Genomic DNA, 23110 nt, shown 5'->3' with positions numbered 1-23110 from the left:
TACTTGAGTGTACAGTGTAAGCGTGATTACTGCATGATTTAGTGATCAAAGCATACTGGATACAGGGAACTGAACATACTGAGAAGACAAAAGCATGACCACTATGTAAATGTGAGAAGACGTGCCTATAAGATACACTCCTTTGTAAGATGGGAATCCCTGTACCTCACGCTGACCTGCAACACTGGTTCTAACCCAAGATCTCCTGAAGCTGAAGTTTTACACATCACTCTTTCTCGAACGAGTCAAACACTTTCAGGAAAGAAAGTGTGTGTGTGTGCATGTGTATATGGGAGGGGGGCGGGGGGGGGGGGGGCGTGGGGTGTGCTGTATAAATGCAAGTTGTTGTTGTTGATTCAAAATCTTTTGCAAAAAAAATGTCCAGCAAAAGCAAGAAGTGAAAGTTAGTCCGCAGGCCCCACAGGATGACAAAATATAAGCCATCATTTGAATTACAAAGCTATACTTAAAAGCACCCATAGATGCAAATTTATTTAACGATCTTTTAAGGAAATTAGCATCTGGTGAACACATCTGAAATGATACAGATCAGGAATGACCACAAGGGTATAGGGTAATGTCACCTGAGAACTGGGCAATGACATGAATGTGGAAAACTGCAACACATGCAAATTTGCCAGCTGATACTTTGAAGAGTCTCTACAGCAACCTATAATTTATCACTTGCTTAGATCTGATGGCCAGTCTCACTAATGTCTCAGTTGGTAACACCACTTGCTACTCACAGTTAACTATGCAGACTAGAAAATTCCAGCGATGTAGCTGACCTCAGGCACGGAAGCATTAGGTGGACATAACACCAACATCAACATCATACTAATGATCTTCTCATTGGGTGTCAATACTAGGATTTCAGATCAGATAGCGTGAGAGGCGCTACGATTATAAGGGATTAGTAATTTACTTACTTGGATGAGCTAGATCTCAATGAATTCAACCAGAAACTGTTTGAGAGAAAAGGAAGGCTGGACTGACAGAACTGTTCTGAATTTAAAACTACATACAATAAATCTCAATGCAGCTATCTTTAAGGATTGTTTGCAGCAATAATAGCTGGGCGATTGAGCAATTGTCTGAGCAACCAGTTGTTCCAAACTCGGGAAAGCCCGGAAGGATATCTAAATTTGACCAGTTAGAACATGTGTATGTCGTTGTTACACACTCAGTAAAACAAGGAGGTTAAACCATTGAACTTACCTCACACAGTTTCCTTGTAGCCACGTGTCAATTGATTTGAAGTGATATTCCATATTCTCATAAAGGGGAGAGTCAAACTTGTAGGAATCAAAAATCTGCACCCCGCCATTCCTCAAGCGGGCACCAAGTGTCTTCTCTCCATCTCCAAACCAGATCTCAACGTGCACAATGTCATGGAACTGCAATTTGGCTATCAACAGTCAAGAAAAGCTTTTGTTTGACACAAATTGCAAAGTGTGAAGAGACAATGGACATCAATGGAATTTATGGTCACATTAGATGGCATTAACAGGCTGAAACAGAATGCTGCCAAAAACAGGCATCTTGACCCTGGTGTTTAATGGGCCAAAGCAGCAACTGTTTGATATGTACTTCACGTCTGCAATTAAGTAATTCATGTAATTAAGGAGAGCTTGTCTTTGTGACTCACTCATTTTCTATTAGGTGACTACTTCCTGGATTTTGTTAAACCATGTAGAACACTAAAAACAGCTGGACTACCAGTTCAAAATCCCAATGCTGGGGATTGAACCCACAACAGACTGATTCAGATGCAAGAGTTCCACCAACTGAACTGACACACAAAAGTGAATGCCAAAGCCAAAATGTACGCTTAACTAAGGATTTATCACAGAACTGGCAGTACCTTTGGGGTTCAAATTTTTGCCTGAGATGAAGACAAGGTCCCCTGGCTGCATAGTCTCCTGGGTCCTTATGTTGGGCAGCGTGTCATACAAGTAACTCTGGTTCCCATGTCCAATAGTAAATCCAAAGTCATCCCTCAGGTCTCGCACAATTCTTTTCACCAGCCCGCAGGAATCCAGAAACAAAGGTGATTCATACTCCGGAGCTGGTAGATATTTAGGAAAATATCAATGTCACAATGAATCAGACTATATTACTGCAAAGCAATCTTAATTCACTTTGCCTCGGAGTGAATTCTGTCACTGATATAAAAATGTTGATAATGATGAGTCCCAATGATAGCTCAATGCGAAAAGCATAACCTGTGCCAAGTCCAGAAAGATCTCAGGTTCAATCCTTGATCAGTGGTGAGTTTGCTGATCTGAGTTAAGAGCAATGGGTCACACAATCGTCGGGTAGGGGAAAACCAACCAGAGATACTGATTCCTATTGTGCTGGAATGTGCATGTGTGTTAATGTCAGTTGAGGACAGGATCGGTTGTGATCATGCAAGAGGCAAGAGGCCTGGTGAAATTCACTGTGGACCCTCACAAATGAGAATGGACACTTGACTGAGGTATAGAATTATTACTGCTCTTGGAATAAAAGCTAGTGTGTGAGTCTAAGAAATCCATTAACAAACGCCCCAATTATTAAATTCTGAAAGCGGTACTGATGGTGATCAAATAGGGGAATTGACTGATAACATACTGTATACGCTGGATTTGTACAATCATTCTGGATTAAGCAATTCTATCAAGTGTGCAATGGGGTCAGGCCATTTGAATTCATATTTGCTCACTCACTTCCTGGGTCATGGAACTTCTTTGCATATGGCACACCAATGTAGTGCTTTGCTTGCTCAATGAATTTTTGCCGTAATTCCCATAACTGAACCTCATTCTGCACCGAATGGGGGTTTACACGTATCGATTTTACATTCCGCAATTTCTCCTGCAGTGGGCACAAGGAAGAGAGAATTATTTGGCAGGTTCAATAAATCCACTATTTTCTTAGTTGCCATTTGTACAATATATTTATCAAATATTCATTATTCTCTTGCCCAAATGCTTCTGAATCTGGTTTCTTGCTAACTCCGACTGATTCCATCTCATTGTTGATTGCTGAGATTTCAGGCACTATTCTCTTGTCTTCCAGAACTCTCTTCCAAAATATCTTTGCCTTATTTCTTCTTTACCTATCTGCAAAAACCTTTTTTTTAAAAAAATTACCTTCCACCAACTGACCTAAATCTGGAAGATTGCGCTTCGAGACACAGCTCTGCATGAAGGGCGCTAATAAATGCAAGTTGTTGATTGTTGGCCAGAACACTAGAACTCCATTTTCTTTTAGAATAGTGTTACAGGACTTTTATAATAACAATTTGCACTCATATGGCTCTTTTTTACATTGTAAAACTAGTAAGTGATAATGTTTCACACAATAATGTTTCCTACAATAGAGAACTCCCCCAATGTTGCTCTAGATTGCTAAGAGACTTGGATCTACAACCATTCAGTCTTGAGGCAAGAGCGCAACTAAATGAGTAAAAAGCTGACACTTGACACCGTTTCCTGGAGTAAATAAAAAGAAATGAGGAACAACAGCGTTGAAAATGTAAGGTTTGAAACTGGTGGTTTCCCTAGGTGTGGCTTCTGCTTTGTGCTTGAAATTGTGCAACTTGCTACCAAACTTGCTGGCACTATCTCGGCAAATAGCCCATCTTTTTATGGTTTTATGGTTTATGCTAGTTACCTTCCAGTTACCTTCCAGTGGAGTCCTGTAGCTCAGTGGTTAGAGCACTCGCCTTGCAAGCGAGACACCTGATTTCAATTCCAGGCAGGGGAAACCTTGGGCAAGTTTCCTTACTCCACACAGAGCCTAATAATAATCCCTCCAAAACAAAACAGTAATAAATTGGTCATTTTCAATCCACGACTGTTTGTGGGGACGCTGCTGTGTACAACTGGCCACCTCGTTTCGCCCACAAATGTACAGACAATTCACTCTACGGTCTATTCTGTGAAGCGCTTTGAGACGTCGAGAAGACGTGAAAAGCACGATAATAATAATGCAAGGATTATTATTATTATTATCTTCCCAAAAGACAGAGATCATAAACTGCGATAACAAAGATGGTGACATGAGGAGGCAGGTTCCACACTTTTCACTGAAGTGACATATTCACCTCATATGCTGCCAGCCTGTCAGACTCGGTCAGATTTTTCAAGGTTGTTTTAGGTCGAGCATGACTTCTTACTATGTCACTGAAATAATTATCAAAGGGACTGCGTTAAATTGACTCCAATAAAGGTTAAATTTACAGTGAACTTTCCAATGGGGAGATTGTGTCCGTCCTCTGCTTTGGCTTTGCTTTGCAGTATTTAAGGAACGTTCTCTATGATACTCCAGCATAAACAGTGCCGCCTACTGTGCTAAACTGACACCATCAAAGAGATCTTTAACATACAAACCACAAAAGAACGTCAGATGAAGAACACCAGCCCTTCTGTCTTTTTTATTACAACATCAGTGTCCTGGCCTCAACTAACCGCTGTTGCAGCAAGAGGTGTAAAGCTCGTTGGAAGCATTAACTCTTTCAGAAGTACAAGTCACTGAGTTCAGACTTAGCAGTACGTCTCATCTCTCAACTACTACTGGGTCATGCTACAGGCACAAGCTTTGGGCATTTTACAAACCAAAAATAATAGGCAGAGCTACCGAGGACCAAGGTAAAGGTTCCCGTTTAATGATATTCAAATGAACCCTCAATTAGGCAATCAAGCTGAAACTTCAAAGTTTCCATTATTGTATATCTACAAAGAGTTCAACTCCACCCCACCCAGCACAATATTTTCTGTTTCTTTGATTTTTTTTTAATCAACCTGGTCTAACTGGTAAAGGTATAATTTCTACAGTATTCTGCCCGAATGTGTGCTTTGAACATGGTATTTAAAGCTGTAGAGATGCCTGTTCAGGTAGATGTTAAAGATCAGATGACACCATTTGAAAGGAGAAGGGAATTTCTTTCTCCTTGTGTCCTGATCAACAATCTTCTGAACTGATTGGCTGCTCCGCATCTTGAAATTGTGCAACTTGCTACCAAACTTGCTGGCACTATCTCGGAGATTAGCCCATATTCCCAAAAGACAGCGATCTGTTTGTGTGATCTTGCTGTCCACAAACTGGCTGTTGCATTTGCCTACAGAAAGTCACGACACTTGACTTGACATTAATTCCTTGAAAAGAGCTTTGAAATATTTCAACAGTATAAAATGCAATACTTATATTATAAAAAATATAAGTAACATTTTGACTAGTCACTGGGTGTGCTGGAGGCAGATTTCCTCTTCCACCCTTTTTTTTTTGGTCAGTCAGGTGTCTGATATGTGAAAACGTCACACCAAACTTAATCCACGAGTTTTACTTCAGCCCAAACTCAGAGGATAAATGTCTCCTCTTTGACAAATGTACATGAAGTGAGACTGACCCACATTAATGCAGTTTTCAGTAGATATGAACTCACAGGACAAAATTGCCAATAATTCAGGGTTTGGGGCACTAAATTGACTTCAAGTAGAGAAACTCTTGTGCGTAAAGCCGATTGCTGGCACAGAAGAGGGAGCTAAACCTAACTGACCTACGAATGTTTAGTGCATAATTGGGCAGGTGTTAATAGTCTCAGCACCTCCATCCTTCACATTAACCAACATTCACCAAAGAAAACATACAGTCAGAATTTCTACTTGACTAGTGATCCCGGTACAGTTTATTCCTCAGTAAACTGCACTTGGATCGTTAATTGAGTATCAACCTATTCAAAGACATGAACCCATTCAAAAACATGAACCTATTCAAAGACATGAACCTATTCAAAGACATGAACCTATTCAAAGACATGAACCTATTCAAAGCGCTCTGTGAATTCAGCTTGGGGGCAGCGAAAGGGTTAACACCGGCTTGTTCTGTTTGTGTAGGTGTCGGTCACGTGTTGCCCCGAATCCTATTTGGCAGCTAATACTGTATGTGGGATCTGGGTCCCTCTGCGGCATATCCTCATAGCAACCGGTTAATGTCACCGAGGTTATCTAACAAAGGAGAGAGCGCAACCGCAAAGACAGACAGACTCCGAGCTCCTCCTCATGTCATTGTGCAACGACTGCTTTGGAACAACCAGCCCTGTAACTTCACCTTCGTTTTTCATTCACCCGGAAGTTTGCTGAAGGATTTTTTTAAAAAGAGCTACGCCTTGGTTAAACCCCAAAAACTGAATGCTGCAAATCACAGTAGCTGACAGTAATAAGACCATTATATTCTGGACAGTCTTTACTCGTATTTCTGCTCTGCACCTGAAGTAAAAAAAAAAATTACCCTCGGAGGGCCATAAAATCCAATCACAGCAACAGGGTATCAGTGGTACTGGAGCCAAGTTTATTCATTGTTAGTTTCAGTCATAATCTAGCTGCTAAGTGGGTCTTCCCAAATGTTCTGTGTAGCTTTCTTGTTACGCCTCAGTAGCAAAGCCTTCAATACACAATAGAAGCGGAAGTTGGTGATGCAACGGTTGCACAGTTCAGCTTCCATTTTATAAAGCATAACACAAGAAAGATCGGATCAGTGCAAGGACGTACTAACGCAGAGGTGCCCAAAGCACAGGATCTTGTAATGGGATTCCTTCATGAAAGAGTCCCGAGTCACCAGAAATACATCACGATTGGACTTGCGTGAACTCACGTATAGATTGCATAATGGGAACCTCTCAGAGACGGCACATTGTAGAGCCAAAATGTGTCACTGTTAGCACAAGGTGATAAACTGAAGGTACAGTATGATTACCAGAGGAGGGAAGAGGAAACAGCCTGATCATTATTAGCTGCAATAAATTTAACAGTCCTAAACATCTGGTTATATGTGTGCACATACAATATATGACTCCATTCCAACTCATAAAGGGAGGATAGCAGAGTGGGGATCAGTTCCCAGATTGTATACATGCTTGGTGTTATAACTGTACCGGCCTACTAGGGATAACTGGGCAAGTTTACTGCTTACTATGTACTATGTCAACATCCATTAGATAAAGGAAATCTCCAGATCTTCCCTTGTACGTACTGTATCAGTTCTTATTTGCCCACTGAATCCCCTGTGGGGTACTTTGCCCGAGTGACAATTTTTTCACCCAGCTTGAAATGTAGAGCAGAGCTGCAATTTGAAAAGGCGCCAAGTAGCGGGTCAGTATGCGAGAATGCAGCTAAAATCGTAAAATTTTATTTCAGGAAGGAGCGAGAAGTCAAACATCTCATCCAAAGTATGATCCAACCACACGGCACGGCACTGGAGTGTCAGCCACGACTGTGTGAAGTCAAAGTCCAGAGATGAGGCTTGAACCCACAACCGTCGGACTCACATGCGAGACTACTACCAACTGAGCCAGGCTGGCATAATTTTTGGAGATGTGCTAGCACCACATCCCATGTCACGTGATTCACCCACATGTGTTCCAAACATATTCCTAATGTAAAAGGAAATTCTCAGCCATAAAAATCTAAGGTAAAACACCAGTTTGATTATGTTGTTTTTTATACAGCAACGAGCATGTTGAGTGAACACAACAAGGGAATTAAAAGCACAAGATGTCCTGTGACTTAGAGGAAATGGGTTTGGGTTAGAGTAAAAAAAAACACTGAATAGTTGGCGTAATTTAATGCATGATTAAAATAAAATGCTTTTCTTTATTTCTGTTTGTGGGGACGCTGCTGTGTGCAATTGGCTGCTGCGTTTTGCCCACAAAGTATACAGTCAATTCACTTTACAGTTCATTCTGCGAAGTGCTTTGAGACGTCTCGAAGACGTGATGAGGCGCTATATCAAATACAAGGATTATTATCATTTCTTTAACTTATACATCTGTGAATTTTGCATTCAGGCGGATGTTTCACCCACCAAATACACAGTATATTCTGTGAAGCGCTTTGAGACTTGATAAGGCTTTATATCGAATGCAAGTATTATTATTATTATTATGTTAAACATCCCATTGACATTATCCGAAAAGTGAAGGGAGTTTCTCCTGGTATCCTAGCCAATAATCCACAGGTAAAATTGACTATTCACTTGATGGCTATTTGCGGGAGACATGGCTGTGTTCAAATTAGCTGGCAAGTTCACCTACAATCACCCAGTCACTACACATCCTGTGAAGCTCTGTGAAATATTTTCACGACCTGACAAGATGCTATATCAAATGTAAGGATCATTATCATAATTATAAAGATGACAATGTCAAAACTAAGGCAAAACAACAGCAACAAAATTACATTTGTATAGTGCCTTTCACGTCGGGAGGACGTCCCAAGGCGCTGACAGTGTGGCATTATGAATCACTGTCAAGTCAAAGCAGCTGTGAGTTAGACTTACAGAAACAATCTTTTTACTGTACTCCAAAAATATATCTTAACCCCAATTTCCGAGTCCCATTATTCATCAGTGTGAATTAGTCCACTTTCCATATTCGCTCCCGAGTGAAACTAATGGTTTTGTGACAGTTCAGTTCCCACAATCGCAAAATGGGATTCTGCAAATTATTAATTGGGATACTTTATACGAAAGTATGATGTGTATCTTGTGCAAATATAATCTCATGTGTAAATATGTAACACACTGGTTAAGCCGCAGTTGAAATATTGTGTTCAGTTTTGGATGCCCTATTTGCGGTTGGCTAAGTTGGGGGGTTTTTCTTTACTGGAGCAGGATATGATTGAATCTTTAAGATTCGGATAAACACGACAATGTAAATAGGTGAAAGAAAAATTCCTCGAGTTGGGAAACTGGTAATAGGTGGGCACAGCCTCAAAATGGTTAGAAGGAAGCAGGGAAGAGATTAGAAGGAATTTCGGCACTCAGAATGCGGAATTCATTACTATTTATTCATTTAATGGCTATTAAAACGTGGTCAATAGAGAGTCATTCAAAAGGAAACTGGATAAGCACCTGAGAAATAATAATCCTTACATTTGATAAAGCGCATCAGGAGGATTTCTCAAAGCACTTCACAAGATATATTCTAAAGTGTAATGACTGCGTATTTTGTAGACAAAATAAAAACATTGATGGATTATGGATGAAGAACTGGAAAGTGGAATTAATATTCAAGAATGAAAAACACGAAGCAATAGCACAGACACGATGGTCAAATGTGCCTCCTTCTGCGCTGAAAAATTCTATTTTTTTTTTTGCCTTGGCAAAAGCTCGTGCTATGGATTTGTGTTCACTGGGAATTGGAGACTGCCCAAACTATTAAGCATTTTGTTGAAAGCATTTAACGTATATAAAGCAAATCAATGAAAATTGTGCGTAAATATGTAACACATTGGAAATCCCTTTGGGTTACGGAGCTAAAATAATAAGCTGCATGAAGTGTCATAAACAGCAATGATCAAAATGCATTTGCTTTAAGAGGTTGAAATTAACCCAAAAAGACATGTGTTATCTCTTTATAGAGTGCCCGAGACAGACAATGTACAATCTAAATCTGATTATTGTTTCTTCTTAAATGTGTCAGATTACACAATCTTACACAATAATAATCCCTCTAAAACCAAAAACAATAATAAATTGGTCATTTTCAATCCACGACTGTTTGTGGGACATTGCTGTGCGCAATTGGCTGCCGCGTTCGCCCACAAATATACAGTCAATTCACTTTACAGTGTGATCCGTGAAGCGCTTTGGGACGTCCTCCCGACGTGAAAAGCGCTATATCAAATGCAAGGATTATTATTATTATTATTATATAATCTTAACTGATTATAGTTTTCTGACTAGACCTAAGAGACTGGTGAGATCAAAACTGAGGAAACCATTAGGTAAAGGTACCACCTACCGCAGCACGAACCAAACATTAAGGTGGTGTTGGGAAACAAATTGTTTAAGATAATGAAAATATTTGAGAAGATAAATGGTGTTGGTGAGGAACTAATTCTGTTGGAAAGTGATACAAAAACGAGACAGCGTGTATTTAAGATTTCAACTAGATGCATGAAGGGGGATATTTGGTGAATGAGAATCTTTTATCGGGTTGTCAGAGTGTGAAATTAATTGCCAGAGATGGTTGTTGGAGTAGATTCAATTAAAGGGATTTAAGAGTGGAGGTAAACACATGTGGAGGAACAGTATTAACAGTGTACTTGCCACTCCACTTCCAGTCCTATTCACGGAAAAAAAATATTCAAGAATTTACCTGGTGTAACATTTTTTATTCAGATTAGGTTGACCGAAGGAACACCCAAAATGCTCTTAGCCTTACCATTTTGATATGATGTTGAACCAATTATTGCTTATTCTTGTATTTCATGTGGACATTAAAGACCCCATTGCACTATTTTTATGAAGAACAGGAAATTTTTCAGGTGTCCTAGCAAATACTGTTCCCACTCACCAAAAAAAATGAATAGGTCCCTCATCTCATTGCTGTTTCATCTCATACAGTTCAATATCCTGGATCTCACCTTCAAAGCCCTCCACGGTCTTGATCCCATCTCCCTCTGCGACCTCCTACCATCCTGTTTGCTCCCTCTGCTCAGCGGGCTCCGGCCTGCTTCACGTCCCTCGCCTCGTTCGCCCCACTATTGGCGGGTGGGCCTTCCGCCACTCTGCCCCCACCCTCTGGAACTCTATCCCGCAGGCCCTCCGCCTCGTCCCCTCCCTTGCCATCTTCACGACCCATCTTAAGACCTCTCCCCCCCGCCCCCCACCCTCTCTGACCCCGACCCCCAGCTTGGGTCCGTAACTCTGTCCAGCACCTTGGGACATCCTCCCGACGTGAAAGGCGTTTTACAAATGTAATGTTGTTGTTGTTTGTGGGACATAACTGGTGTGGATTACCTGCAATGATTGGCTGCCTAACAGTCACCACAATTCAAAGTAAGTCAATTCCTATGTAAAGTCCTTTGATGCGATAGATAGTATTATTGTTTGTTTCGTCAGAATTAGAGGAAGGTCTAGGTACCATTTCAGAAAATAACGTGAAGAATGTGAGATACTGCGTGGGCTTTTATGCGTGCGTGGGCTTCTTGCAGTTAAATGGACAAAAGGAGATTATCAAAAGCTCATCATAGGTGGCAGGCTCCAGATAACAGAATCAAATGTGAGCCGTGTATTTGATGTGCAAATAATGTTCAGGGTTTCCGTTAAAACAATTTGGTTGTTTTGTCGTGTGTTGTTTGTATAGGCTCTTTGAAGTTCCTCTAAATTCAACACTTCAGCTTAGATGTGTTACGAAAGGCTGCAGTTAATTCACAATAAGGTCAAACAGGGTCTTGAGCAGTTTCCAGCAGGGGCATTCTAACATCTATCTGAAGTGGCTCTGAAGATTATGACAATTTAAGGAGCTTGGAAACTCAAAACCCATAATAGGGTTATTTTGGGGAATGGGGAGGGGGAAATCTTACAGGTCAGATGGGGTTGAAGTCAAATTTCATGTCCAAATAGTTGCTAAGTAGCATGAGACAGGGTTACTGACATAGTGGCCGATGCCTGCCCTTTGTGTGAGCGTTTGCCATCTTCATTGAAGAGTGGTGACAAGTATGCACTCTAAAAGTCTTCAGCGCTCCCCACCCAGCACTAGCCCCATAGCGGATATGAAAAAAATGTAGATATCTGGTAATCACGTGGAATACATAGTAATATCCCAAACCTTCAGAAGAAGGTTTAACCAGGAGTTAAATAGTCATAATAGTCCACATAGTATCTCCGTCTACTGCGCATCTGTTGCAAGTCTAACCACACAATGATAGTCCTTTTTTTTCCCTTGTGCACTGACTCTCTCTCTCTCTCTCACTCACTGTCTCTCTCTAACACATACTTCACTTTGTGCAAATACACATTTTATTCTGCCAGACAGTGATCAGAAGTGGGATTTAATCTGATACCTAATCTAGGGGTCACCATGACCAAGCTGCTTCCGTGGTTAAAAGCAACTAACAGCACAACCAGTAACCCTTTCATCTGTTTTACTTAATCCTACACTTTGTGGTGTAATTTACCCACTGGGCCATTGAGGGAGCTCCCATTTTAAATTGACATTAATCCGCCCCTCCAGTAAGATACCTTACTAGCAGGGAAGGGGAGAGATCAGAGATATTTAGTGGTTATTGTACTAAACTTCTTGTGTAATATTTTTCCATTGCTGAGGCTTAACGCCTTGAATGCTACTACAGTAGAAGTTCAATGGAAAGAACGGGAATTCAGGTGGATTTGTCAGCTTGGAGTCGCAAGAGTTAACTCCACACGCCAGATTGCAAACGGTTGGCTTAACTGCTATGTAATTTGAGCCCCTGTAATCTTTTGAGTTTTGAATATAAAATTCATAAATGATTTGTCAAAATGAGGCTCAGAGTTCAGCTCATAAACCAGAAGGTTTTCAATGTTTGATTCTCCTCTCACCTGGGTGTGGCTCTGAACTCCAGCAACATTTTCTAAATTCCAAGTTTCACCTCAGGTTCAGTGTTAAACACACAGGCGGAACTAGTTCCTGGATCGCTGACACCCACATCGTTTTGATAATTTACGATGGGGCGGGAGGGGGTCAGGGAAGCCGCAGGAAAGCCTGTAACGGCGACAACACTTCCAAACCAGTTTTCCAGAAATATCAAGTCGCTCTTGATTTTTGCGACACAAAGACATTAAAAGTTTCAGGTTCCTTTTTCTTTTGTGAATCTGAAGGTCAATAACTGATGTAACGCGATCAGATGTTACCTACATCTAAAACAGGGTGGGAGTGTTGGGGCATGACAAGCTAGTGGCGTTGGAATAGACTTGTTTCGTAATTCTAGAAAGAGTCTCAGAAACTAACCGAAACTTGAGCGTGTTGAGGGGGCGGGGGAGAAAAGAGAAGGAAAAGAATGAAAGACGAAAGAAGAGAATAAGGAGGCACGGAGTGAAGAGAGGGAGGGCAAGGAAAGAGAGAAGGGGGCACAGTAGAGGGTGGGAGCGAGGGGAAGAAAATAAATTACAGAATAGTAATTCACTGCTCCTAGCAACTCATTTTCCTTCCTTAAAATAAGGCAGTAAATCCGTCTGAAATGTGTGGTGCTGTTGCAATAATGTACTGCCTCAGTGATGTGCCCGAGACATTATTCTGATAGATGTCAATAAAAAAAAGCAATAGAAAACATGTGGATCTCTCCTTGTGAAATTGTATGAATCTATATTAACACAATGGGGTCTATTATGTTCCATGCTTAAACAATATGCAAACACAGCTGTATTATTTATGCCTTATGTGCAAACCCATATGGATAACAGGTGCCCTTAATTATGTTTTTAACAATCATTCCTTTTCATTTCTTTATCAGAGGTAAATTTACCTGAAACCCTTGCGCAGGCTTATCTAGCTGTCGACCATGGTGGAGTGTGAAGGACAATGTAGAGATTTATTCTTGGGTTTTGTTTTGCTAGCGAGAGATATTGTTGTGGAGATGCATGATATTAATCCTTTATTTGATATAGCACCTTGTGATGTGCATTTTGTAGGCAAATGTGGCTTTCAATTTCTACACAATGTTCCACAGACAGCTGAGAAGTGAATAACTAATTTTATCTGAAACTCCTTTCCCGGTTTCAATTGTGCCAATGGGATTCTTAATTCTCACCTCAAAAGTGACCTTGGTTTAACATCTCATTCGAAGAATACATCTCTGCTAATGCAGTGCACCATTAGCACCGCATTGTAGGATCAACCTGGACTATATGATCAAAGCTCCAACATGGAACTTGAACCCACAAACCTCCTGACTCCAAAACAAACATATTGAGCTAACTGACACTTACTAGTTCCACACTGAACTGAACTATTCCCCAATGGCAATAGATTGGTACAGGTTTTTAGGTGCTACAATTGATAAATAATACTACTCACTTTACAGAATACAGATCAATCATGTAGAAGGAAGCTCTCTTTTACACGTGTTACAATTAGTACATATTTTTAAAGTCAGCGACTAAAGTTCAGCAAAGATGTACAAATACCCTGCACTTAGTACAGCACACTACCTTATTTCTGTCCAATGAGTTTAGTTCGTGAGTAACCAAGCCATTTTGACCCTGAAGATCCCAGATTTGCCTAATTATTCTGCTGAATAAATTCATCTGATCTAGGATGGAACTTGACAGTTAGGGAGGGGAAAAGCGTTCGGGGATCCTGTTGCTGAAATGGATTCCAATGATCTCTGCTGAAAGTGTACATATTAGAATGTGGGATGCATATGCCTGACAAAGCTGTTAAAATGAAGTGAGTCATGAATTTATTGTGAAACACATGGGAGTTCTCTGCACTCGAGGCACTTTATGTCTGGAGATACCTTTTCAGGCACTCAAATCTTCTGAAAGCTTTTTAAATGGGGAAACGCCCTTTGGAATTTTCACTTATTGGAGAAGTAATACCCGACATACGTGTAGGATTTTAAATGAGGAAAAAAGTAATAATTTTAAAACTTTCAGAATCCAACACTTATAATTTATATAAAAGTTCTGTACATGTGAACACAGGGTCAGCAAAGAGAAAGATACACTGAATGTTAATGAAGTAATCTTTATTGTTAGGCACTAACAGAATCTTTAATCAGATGAAAGTATGGAAACTGAATGGTCACTTGATTGGTGCCTCGATCCTGAAGGAAAAGATTCACTTCTTCTCTGTGGTTCAGAATTCTTGCAGTTTAAGACTGAATTCTTACCCATTTGAAGTTTTTTTTGTGTCTTGCTCAGGGTGGGTAAACGTTAACTAACAGCCTTGGTTTTCTGAAAAACACCAAGGCACTGGTTCCGAGAAGCAAATATTATCAGACAGGCTCTTCTTCCCGCATACCATGTTTCTGCTGAATAACGTAAGACATTAACAGGCCAGACGTATTAAAGTTGTACTTTGAACCGATGCACTTGAATGGACTTCAGTAACACACCCAAACAGCAGCGCACAGCCCACAGCTCAACCCCTGAGTGGCCTCACCTACAAAACTGTCATTGACAGCTAGGTTTGGCTGGAAGTCGTCCACCAAGGTGTAGAACTTATGACACGAGATCAACGGCATTACCAGACAGTATTAGACTGAAGTAGCTATATCTAACCTTGCCTGGTAAGACGTCAATCAACATGCAGCCACCTTGGATAACCAGTAACCTTTGATTCGAGTCTCTGCTAGAATTCTGGCATCTATGAAAAGAGGTTATCATTTCATACGCTAATACTGAGGAAGCAAGAGTCAAAAGTAAAAAAAATTGTCCCCCCCCCCCCCCCCACTATATTTTCTAAACATTTTAAATGCAACACACTTTCATTTGGATCCATCTATGTTTATAGATGCAATAACTCAAAGGGAGATTGCTATCAATGTGCTGGGAGCATTTGCTATTCAGCTAACCAAGGAACTGGCAGAAACTCCATTGGAAGCAGTACCTAATTGTTCTTCTGCAGTTAATAAGACAAATACAGTACTAATAAAGTCTACTGTACCAGCACCAACCAAGGCAATTGGCTCTGTGCATACATGCAATGAGTGTGCGAAATAAGAGCAGTAAGATTTTAAAGTCATTCCCATTTTCTGCATGAAGTGAAACTGAACAATGGCAGTGCAGTTTTACTTCTGTACTCACCTGCAGCAAACCAGCTCATATTGATTTAAAAGTTGCAATCAGTATTATAACACTCAGAAGCAATATTGGAATTATTATGAATCATTCAGCTAACTATTTTTAACAAGGGGAAGAAAGGTAGCCACTACTTCACATCCTGAGAGAGAATAGGCCAAGATTTAAAAGAAGTGTGTAGACTGAAACTTTGACCTAGTTGCTTCTTTTGATGTAATGGTAAATATCAGGAATGTCACATGGAAAAAGCAATAAATCAATAGAACATCTACAAAAAAATACAGCAGAAAGTCAGTACTGTCTCATCTCTGATGCTTGATAATTATTCTAAGACCATTAAAAATTCTAATCAGTGTACTAATTCCATTTTCTGTATTCCACAGGTTGAAAACTGCAATGTTTAACTGTTTCAATAAGTTAATTAAAACATCAAATCTATTACAAAATACGTATAGCTATTTTCTCCCCATTTTGCGACTGCTTTATACAATAGTTATGAGATGGTATTCTGCCCTTTGTTGCCCTATAGTTGAGTTCAGCCAAACTTCTGAGTTACTTGAACGCCAAAAGCAGACCGAGACTCCAACAAGAAGCATAAAGTGGAGGATTGCTGAAGAGAATGAAGTACTAAAAGGATAATGTTCCCTGGACTAGGGTGTAGGTACAGAGATAAAATCAGAGATGTCTGACAATTCAGCATTGCAGATTCTCTCTTGTTCACTTTGCATCTTGGAAAAGTGACAATTAATGGAAAATGACGTGAATAGCACTTTAGTCCAGAATGCTGTAATTGTCCTTTTGGGAAAAGTCTAGCATTGTACAATGAAGTCACTCTATGCTTTTTTAAAGTCACTGCTCCTGCCTTTGAGGCAACGGTGACGATTCTCTAACAAATCAGGGATATTATTAGCCAACTGCAAAAAAAGCAATAAAAACACATATTGCAACCACAACAATTAATGCACGAGAGTGAAAGCAGGTAGAAATTCAGAAAATAAATGGCTTTATCAGATTAAAATGAGTACATGAATGAAGGTCTGTTGAAAAGTTCTTTGACTTTTGAAGCCTTATAACAGATTTGCAACAAACTCGTGGATCAAGTTAATAGTTTTCCCATTTTCTTCCAATTATGAAAGAAACAGATAAAAACACAATTTCTCTTTTATATTAGCTCTGAACTCCACACCAGCACAGCACTCTCAGTCAGCATAGACTGCCAACACTGTGTGCATTTTGTTTGCGTGCTGAGTTAATATTAAACAAAGGATTAGGCACTTCTCACGCAATACCTACACCCAGTAACCAAACACAGATAAGCATAGGCATTCTGGGACCAAATCAAGCGGTGTGTCTTGGTGACATTTGATGTAGCTTTGATTATTAGTTTCCCGTGTAATATGAGTCACTATAACTCCCACTCGGACTCAACTACTAAGTATGGATCTTTATACTAATTCCACAAATAGGATTGAATGTGTCTCATGAATTAAGATATTTTCTCATTGGTTTGCTCAGTCCTTATAAACGTAGGGCTTCTAATTCAAACAGGGTGAGCTGTCTTTCCCTAACACAACACTCTTCCTGCCGATCTATTGGTACTGTGTCTATTCTGCTTGTATTTCTGAATATTCAGAGGACAGTTGAGTGCCTATCCCCTGAACATGCAACTTCAATGAGCACAATCTTTGGAAGGCTTTCGGGAGCTTGCAATAAGAACTTTTTATAGCATTTTTATAGCACGTATCATGTCAAATTCTCTCAAAGTACTTTCCAATAATTACAGCAGCAATGGTTGTTTTGTTGGCAATCCCAGTAACCATTTAACGCACAACAATGTCCAACATACAGTTACAAGGTGAATGACCAATTCATTTGAAGTATCGTTGGCCAAGACACCAAAAGAAAGTGCCTTTTTTTCAAATGTTCCAGAAACATTCAGGGAGAGGACCAGAATTCAAAAGGTTTCCCACTGTACTTTCAAACATCCGAATGTGATTAAAAAAAGTTGAATCCAGTTATGTTCAGATGTCAGTTCACAAAATTAGTTTAGATGTAATGCATCTTTCCATAAAACCCACCCCAACCTCCTGCCAGTTTATATTCTTGTTAGTAGCATTTGGTTATAAACCCATTGAACGTTTGTTAGTCATAAACGTTCTATGTGAAATTAATTTGGTCACTGTCAATGCAATTCCAGCACACTTTGTTCTAAAGTGGCACTAATTGAGTACTGTTACTCATAAGAGAACATAGGATGGCTGGTGAGGGAGTAGAAAATAGTGCAATAAACAGTGATTTTCTCAAGTGCAGGCTGAGGGGAATAGTCAGGTTTGATTGAGGGAATTTTACTCTGCATCTATCCATGCTTTGGCTGAACTGAGGAATGCTCCATTTCCTAGCACTTACATTCCTCACGAGGAGAAACACAAATTCACCAAAACATTTTGACACCTATAACAGATCTGACTAGAAAACAGCTAATTTTATTCATCAATTTAATAAGAGGCCAGTGGTGCAGCATATTGGTACGATGACCTCTCGAGAGGATCACCAACACGTCATTGGTGATATTTTAATAACTGGGTAATTGCCGGGGTAGGTATTGAGGTGGAGATGAGGTGGTTTTCCAAGAAGCGAGTAACAACACATGGGAAGGAAGGTCAACTCATAGAAATGAATTGCAGCTTCTAGAAATCATTTACAAAGCAGCATTAGCAAAGCCCTCGAAATAGATCAGACAGGAAACCGCTACAGAAACGAAGAATTTGAGGGAGCATTATGTGAAGAATAAAATTCTGTGTAGTTTAAGTTCATTGATATGGTTTAAATTAGACATTTAGGGATCAGAGTCCTATATGTCCACACACACACATATTGAGAGCAATTAATATAGTACTTGCATTTGATATAGTTGCCTTATCACTCTTCTACTGAATATACTGAAAAAGAAATACCATTAAGGAGGATAACCTCAACTTCAATTTACAAATAGCTCGGACTACAGAATGTTACTACCTCAATTGATTTAGTTTGTTATTGCTCTTCCTAAGGACAATGTTGTGCATTGTTTCTTATTAAAAGCAGAAATACAGCAATTAACAGTTTAGCCAAAGTAGGTGCTGTGCTAAGGCCATAGCTTCAAGCCTTGGACAATGAAAAGAGGATAGGAAGCACTCTTGAGTAAAACATATGTGGAACAAATGACCAGTACAGATTGTGGAACCACAAAGGGTTCAAGAAGGAACTACAATTGTCAGGTTCCTGGATATTAAAAGGAGTAATTATCAGATAGATGTGCTGAAGGGATCGTTTAGGAAGCTGAATAGACCAATGATATTCTCCTGCCTGAAACCGTTACACTAATAGGGAGAGTGGATCTGTTCGATGAGTGTGATTGATTCAAATGCTCAAATCTCAAAGTATGGAAAACAGGTCAATCTTTCCCAAAACAAGCAGTGACAAGCTTCCTTCTTTTACTGCTTGGGACTTGGTTGAAAATGAATGCTGAATTTATAAATTCGCATAATTTTAAATTTAAGACAGTGGTCGGTGTAAGGTAAGGCTAAGACCATGAACAGTTGAAACCATCGTAACATTTTATGAAGTTATTTTTACCTTGCCCCAGATTTTCTGCCTTCCTTGACCACATACCTCCTGTTCATAGAAACTCCCCATCCAATTTCTCCCCCTCTGCAACATGTGACTATGTACTCAGTGGAGTAGAAGGGTTGAACCTGAATCTCGCCAGTCCATGGTTCTGTACACCAGTGCTCTGATGTGCTTTGTCACTAAATAAATTCCAAGAAGATCAAGGTTTTTTGAAAAAATAATACGTTTACCTTCAGTCACAGTTCAAAATGACAAACTGTCTAAATCTCACATTTTGTTGGCACTGTAGGAGACTCAAGTGATGAGTGACCACCTTCTGACATTGTATACAGTGAATGCAATGTGGTCAGTGCACAAATAGCATTTCCTCATGTATCAAATACTCAGGCTTGACCTCATGGAGAAGTACTGAATAGTGACTGAGCATGTCTGTGCAAATGAAATGGGGGGGGAAAAAAAAAGGATTAGTCAGCTTCTGGCACACTCGGACAACTCCTTGTGACTGATTTAAAAAGAAAGCATTGGTAGAGAAGTGAGAGAATTCATTGAAATAATTGTCAGGGAACCTAAAGTAAGGAACTTTTAAAAACTGGGCATAAAGAGTTAAACAGAACAGGCAGGTTTGAGCAACAGGTGGTACAAGCATGGAAGCCTCTTGACAGAGTTGCTAAACACCGCATTGAAATCAAATAATAAAAATGACTCTTTACTTCAAGAATAAACCATAAATCAAACATAAATTATTGGGGCCTTGTAACTACAAGGAACATCCAATGTAAAGAAACACGCCTTGTAAAATTAATTCTTACAGAACATTATTTAACTTGATTGAAAACATGCTGGTCTAAAGTTAAATCAAACATGAATTTTTATTTATCAAATTGTGAAATATAAAACTGTATTTAAAAAAAATCAGTTTGGTGCCCCAAATCCTTTTCCGTCTGTACACCACATGAATTTTATTATACACTGCACTATACTGACAAGTCTTTGAGGCGATTAGGATTTTAAGTGGTAATATACTAGAGTTCAAGGTAACCACCAAATAAATAGCAGTGTATAAACTCAATCCAATGGCTGTTGGCTGTGGCTCACTCATTAAACATCGTTACCAGACAGTGTTAGAATCTATGAGTGCAATCCAGCACTGTCTAGTAAGATGTCCACAGAGGACCAGAGTAAACGGTCTGTCCAAACCTAGAGAAAAACGATTTAGTTCCTGAAACCAAATCAAGCATCAGATTGAAGTTTTCTATCCAGTTGGTACATAATAAAAGACCATGTGCTTAACGAACAAACTGTAATGAAGACACAACATAGAAAAAGTGTACACGAGTTAAATTGATAATATATATTCCTTGCATTGTTAAAAGTACCTTCTTTAAAATATGTAGAGGATAGATGTGCCTACTTGTAAATATCATTAATATTTCACGACTTAAATAACAATGAGAAATAATATCTATTACATAATTCTTCTACAAACACAATATATTGGCTTTTGCATTTCATTAAATTGTTTTACTTTTTAAAAAATAAATTGACCATATTTATCGGTTTGAAAAAGACTGCAATCTACCAACCCTTTCTCGATGGTTGAGCTTCAGGCAGGTGCTGCTTGACCACAGTAGAAATACACAAGAGAGATGCTTTATGTTAGAATAACACCTTCTATGTCAGACCAGGCCTTTGTTCAAAGGTTTCGTCAAGTGGCTGAGTGGTTTTGTGGAACAAACAGGATGTTGAAGCTTAACCCCTTCACCAGCCCATCCCTTAATGCCAAAGCTTTAGTAATACCGTACTGGGTTGTAAAGTAGCAAGCACGCAAAGAAGTCTTCATGGTTGATCAGTTGGACTTAGGAGCATATTTTCAATCATTCTGAAAGTTGTGATGGATTGTACCCTTCATTTAAATTACACTTAGTGCAATTCAAGAGAGCATACATTTTATAAACAGAAATAAAATTACATTGAAAGCAGAATAAAGTAAAGCCTTTTAAATATAATCTTTTGTAAGGTTCACTTCACTGAAACAAATTTTGCTACTAACTCAGTAATTCTTCACTTAATCCACAATTTATGGTGAACTGAACCCACTAAAAAAAAGTTGTTTATTTGCTCACAACAGTCAAATTCAGTTATCACTCCTTTTAAACATTTCAACTCTTTGAAGTTGGTAAGATGTGTAGCTCACCTGTCCCTAATCCACCCCCAAAAACCGATATCAAACCAGTAGCAACCACATCCTCCAAAGGTATCTGTATCCTGATATAGGAGGTAATACCTAACCACAAGAACCCACCATCTATCAAACATTTGGAGGTAAACGGGACATCGCGTCAAGCATAGAAAATGTAATTTACATACGCAAGTCAAAGTGGTCCTGAACTATCATCTCCCTGTTTAATGTTGCCCTTCTTCCAATTCTAATGTAGTTTAAATCTAGCTGTTTCTTAGTTGCGCTGAATACTATTGTTAAATTTCTAGGCATATTAATTACTTTTTAATGCAGAATTTCTTTATTACTCTAATCCTAGAGCTGCTCAAACCCACGTCATATTCAAAGAAAAATTATATAAAGCACAAAACCCTCTTGACACACTCTGGAATAAATATATTCCATACTGAAGACTACATAAGGAATACACTTCTTACACAGAGACCAGAAAGAATGTTTGTTTCATAACTGAAAATGTATGTTTTATTTCTCCCCTCCATTTGCTTCAGCCTCAATGTAGCAAAACTAATATAAATCATCTACTATTTTACCAATAGGATTAGTTTAGGTGACCAGGGAAGTTCAAATCTTGTAAGATTGTAATACCATATAATAAAATACTGTCTGCCTGAAAAGTTCATTTGAACCTACATCTCTGAGGCAGCACTGGGAGCCTTTTCACATTAACTCAAGTCTACCTTTTGAATTGCAGATGAACCTGGCCACTGCCGACAGCGATAGACAGGTGACAGGTGGTGGTGAGGCTATATTCCTACATTTGGGCACCTAACTGCTTCCAAACACCTTGCTCCTTCTTGTGGATGCCACCGGTTGATGGATGCAGTCCGCTGATGCGTCACCAACTGCATTTCTGACTAGTAAAGTGCCACAGTACTTAACATGACTAAAACGCTTACATCTTAGTGGAAAAAAACAAAGAAAAAGCCTGTGAGCTGGAGATTTTTATTCTTCTGTTTGCATTCAGTTCTTCTTCGATGAAGTTAGAGAGCCATCATCATCATTACCAGGCAGTATTAGAATACCAGTTTACATCCAATGCTGCCCAGTAAGATGATAATACCTCCCCAGAAGTCTTTCAGTACAGATTTCAGGGCAGCCTTGGTTAAGAGTTTCAGTGGGTACTTCTCAGTAAATAAAATGCACTTTGCTGACTCCATTTTAGTTTGAACTCCCTTTTCAATTCATCCTCAGTTTTGAATGATATGCTAAGTCTGTTTGCTTTAATAAACTCTTAATTGTAACAACTAAAATCTCTGTAAATCTACTTCCTTCAACTTGCTTCCTCATACAATTTGAATTAGCTTTATTAATAAGATTCATTCCCAAATATCCACTAGGTTATACTTTCCTTTCTCATTTTTTTTCTACATGAATTAGTCATGGATTTATTTTGCATGCAATTGTTCCACAGGAGTTTAAATTTTGATAGAAAGCTTCATATCACTCTCTATTGGGACTCTCGGTCTCAAATGGAAATTCACTAAGCATTTAACTTCCCTCTAAAGCTGACAATAGGCACCAAGCCCGATCCTGTTCACACCTGATGTACACACACTTTCCACTTGACATTGCAGGACAGCAATGGCAACAGGAATCCTTGTTGATTTTCCGCATTCTGAATAGATGCAAAAGCCACTTGTAGCATCTCAACTGGGGTCCCTTTCTCAAAGCATCAGACTTGTATCTATCTGGTCATTATAATTCAGTACTGCACGA

General features: G+C 39.4%; 1 protein-coding gene across 2 annotated transcripts in view; it reads right to left on the bottom strand.

Annotated features, from left to right (window-relative positions):
- The window catches only part of LOC103187438, a 71403-nt gene that overhangs the window by 1910 nt on the left and 46383 nt on the right, over positions 1-23110 (bottom strand). Inside the window, exons 2-4 of one of the 2 annotated variants that reach the window (XM_007906939.2) lie at positions 2709-2856; positions 1865-2068; positions 1219-1408 (exon numbers count right to left, since the gene is read on the bottom strand). In XM_007906939.2, coding sequence (XP_007905130.1) covers positions 1219-1408; positions 1865-2068; positions 2709-2856 — 542 coding nt within the window. The remainder of the gene's footprint in view (positions 1-1218; positions 1409-1864; positions 2069-2708; positions 2857-23110) is intronic. The other variant, XM_007906940.2, reaches the window with a different exon arrangement.

The sequence above is a fragment of the Callorhinchus milii genome, unplaced genomic scaffold (assembly GCF_018977255.1).
Source record: "Callorhinchus milii isolate IMCB2004 unplaced genomic scaffold, IMCB_Cmil_1.0 Scaffold24, whole genome shotgun sequence".
In the NCBI taxonomy this organism is placed as follows: Eukaryota; Metazoa; Chordata; class Chondrichthyes; order Chimaeriformes; family Callorhinchidae; genus Callorhinchus; species Callorhinchus milii.
The sequence above is the reverse complement of the archived record's forward strand: the minus strand, read 5'-3'. Positions and strand labels throughout refer to the sequence as shown.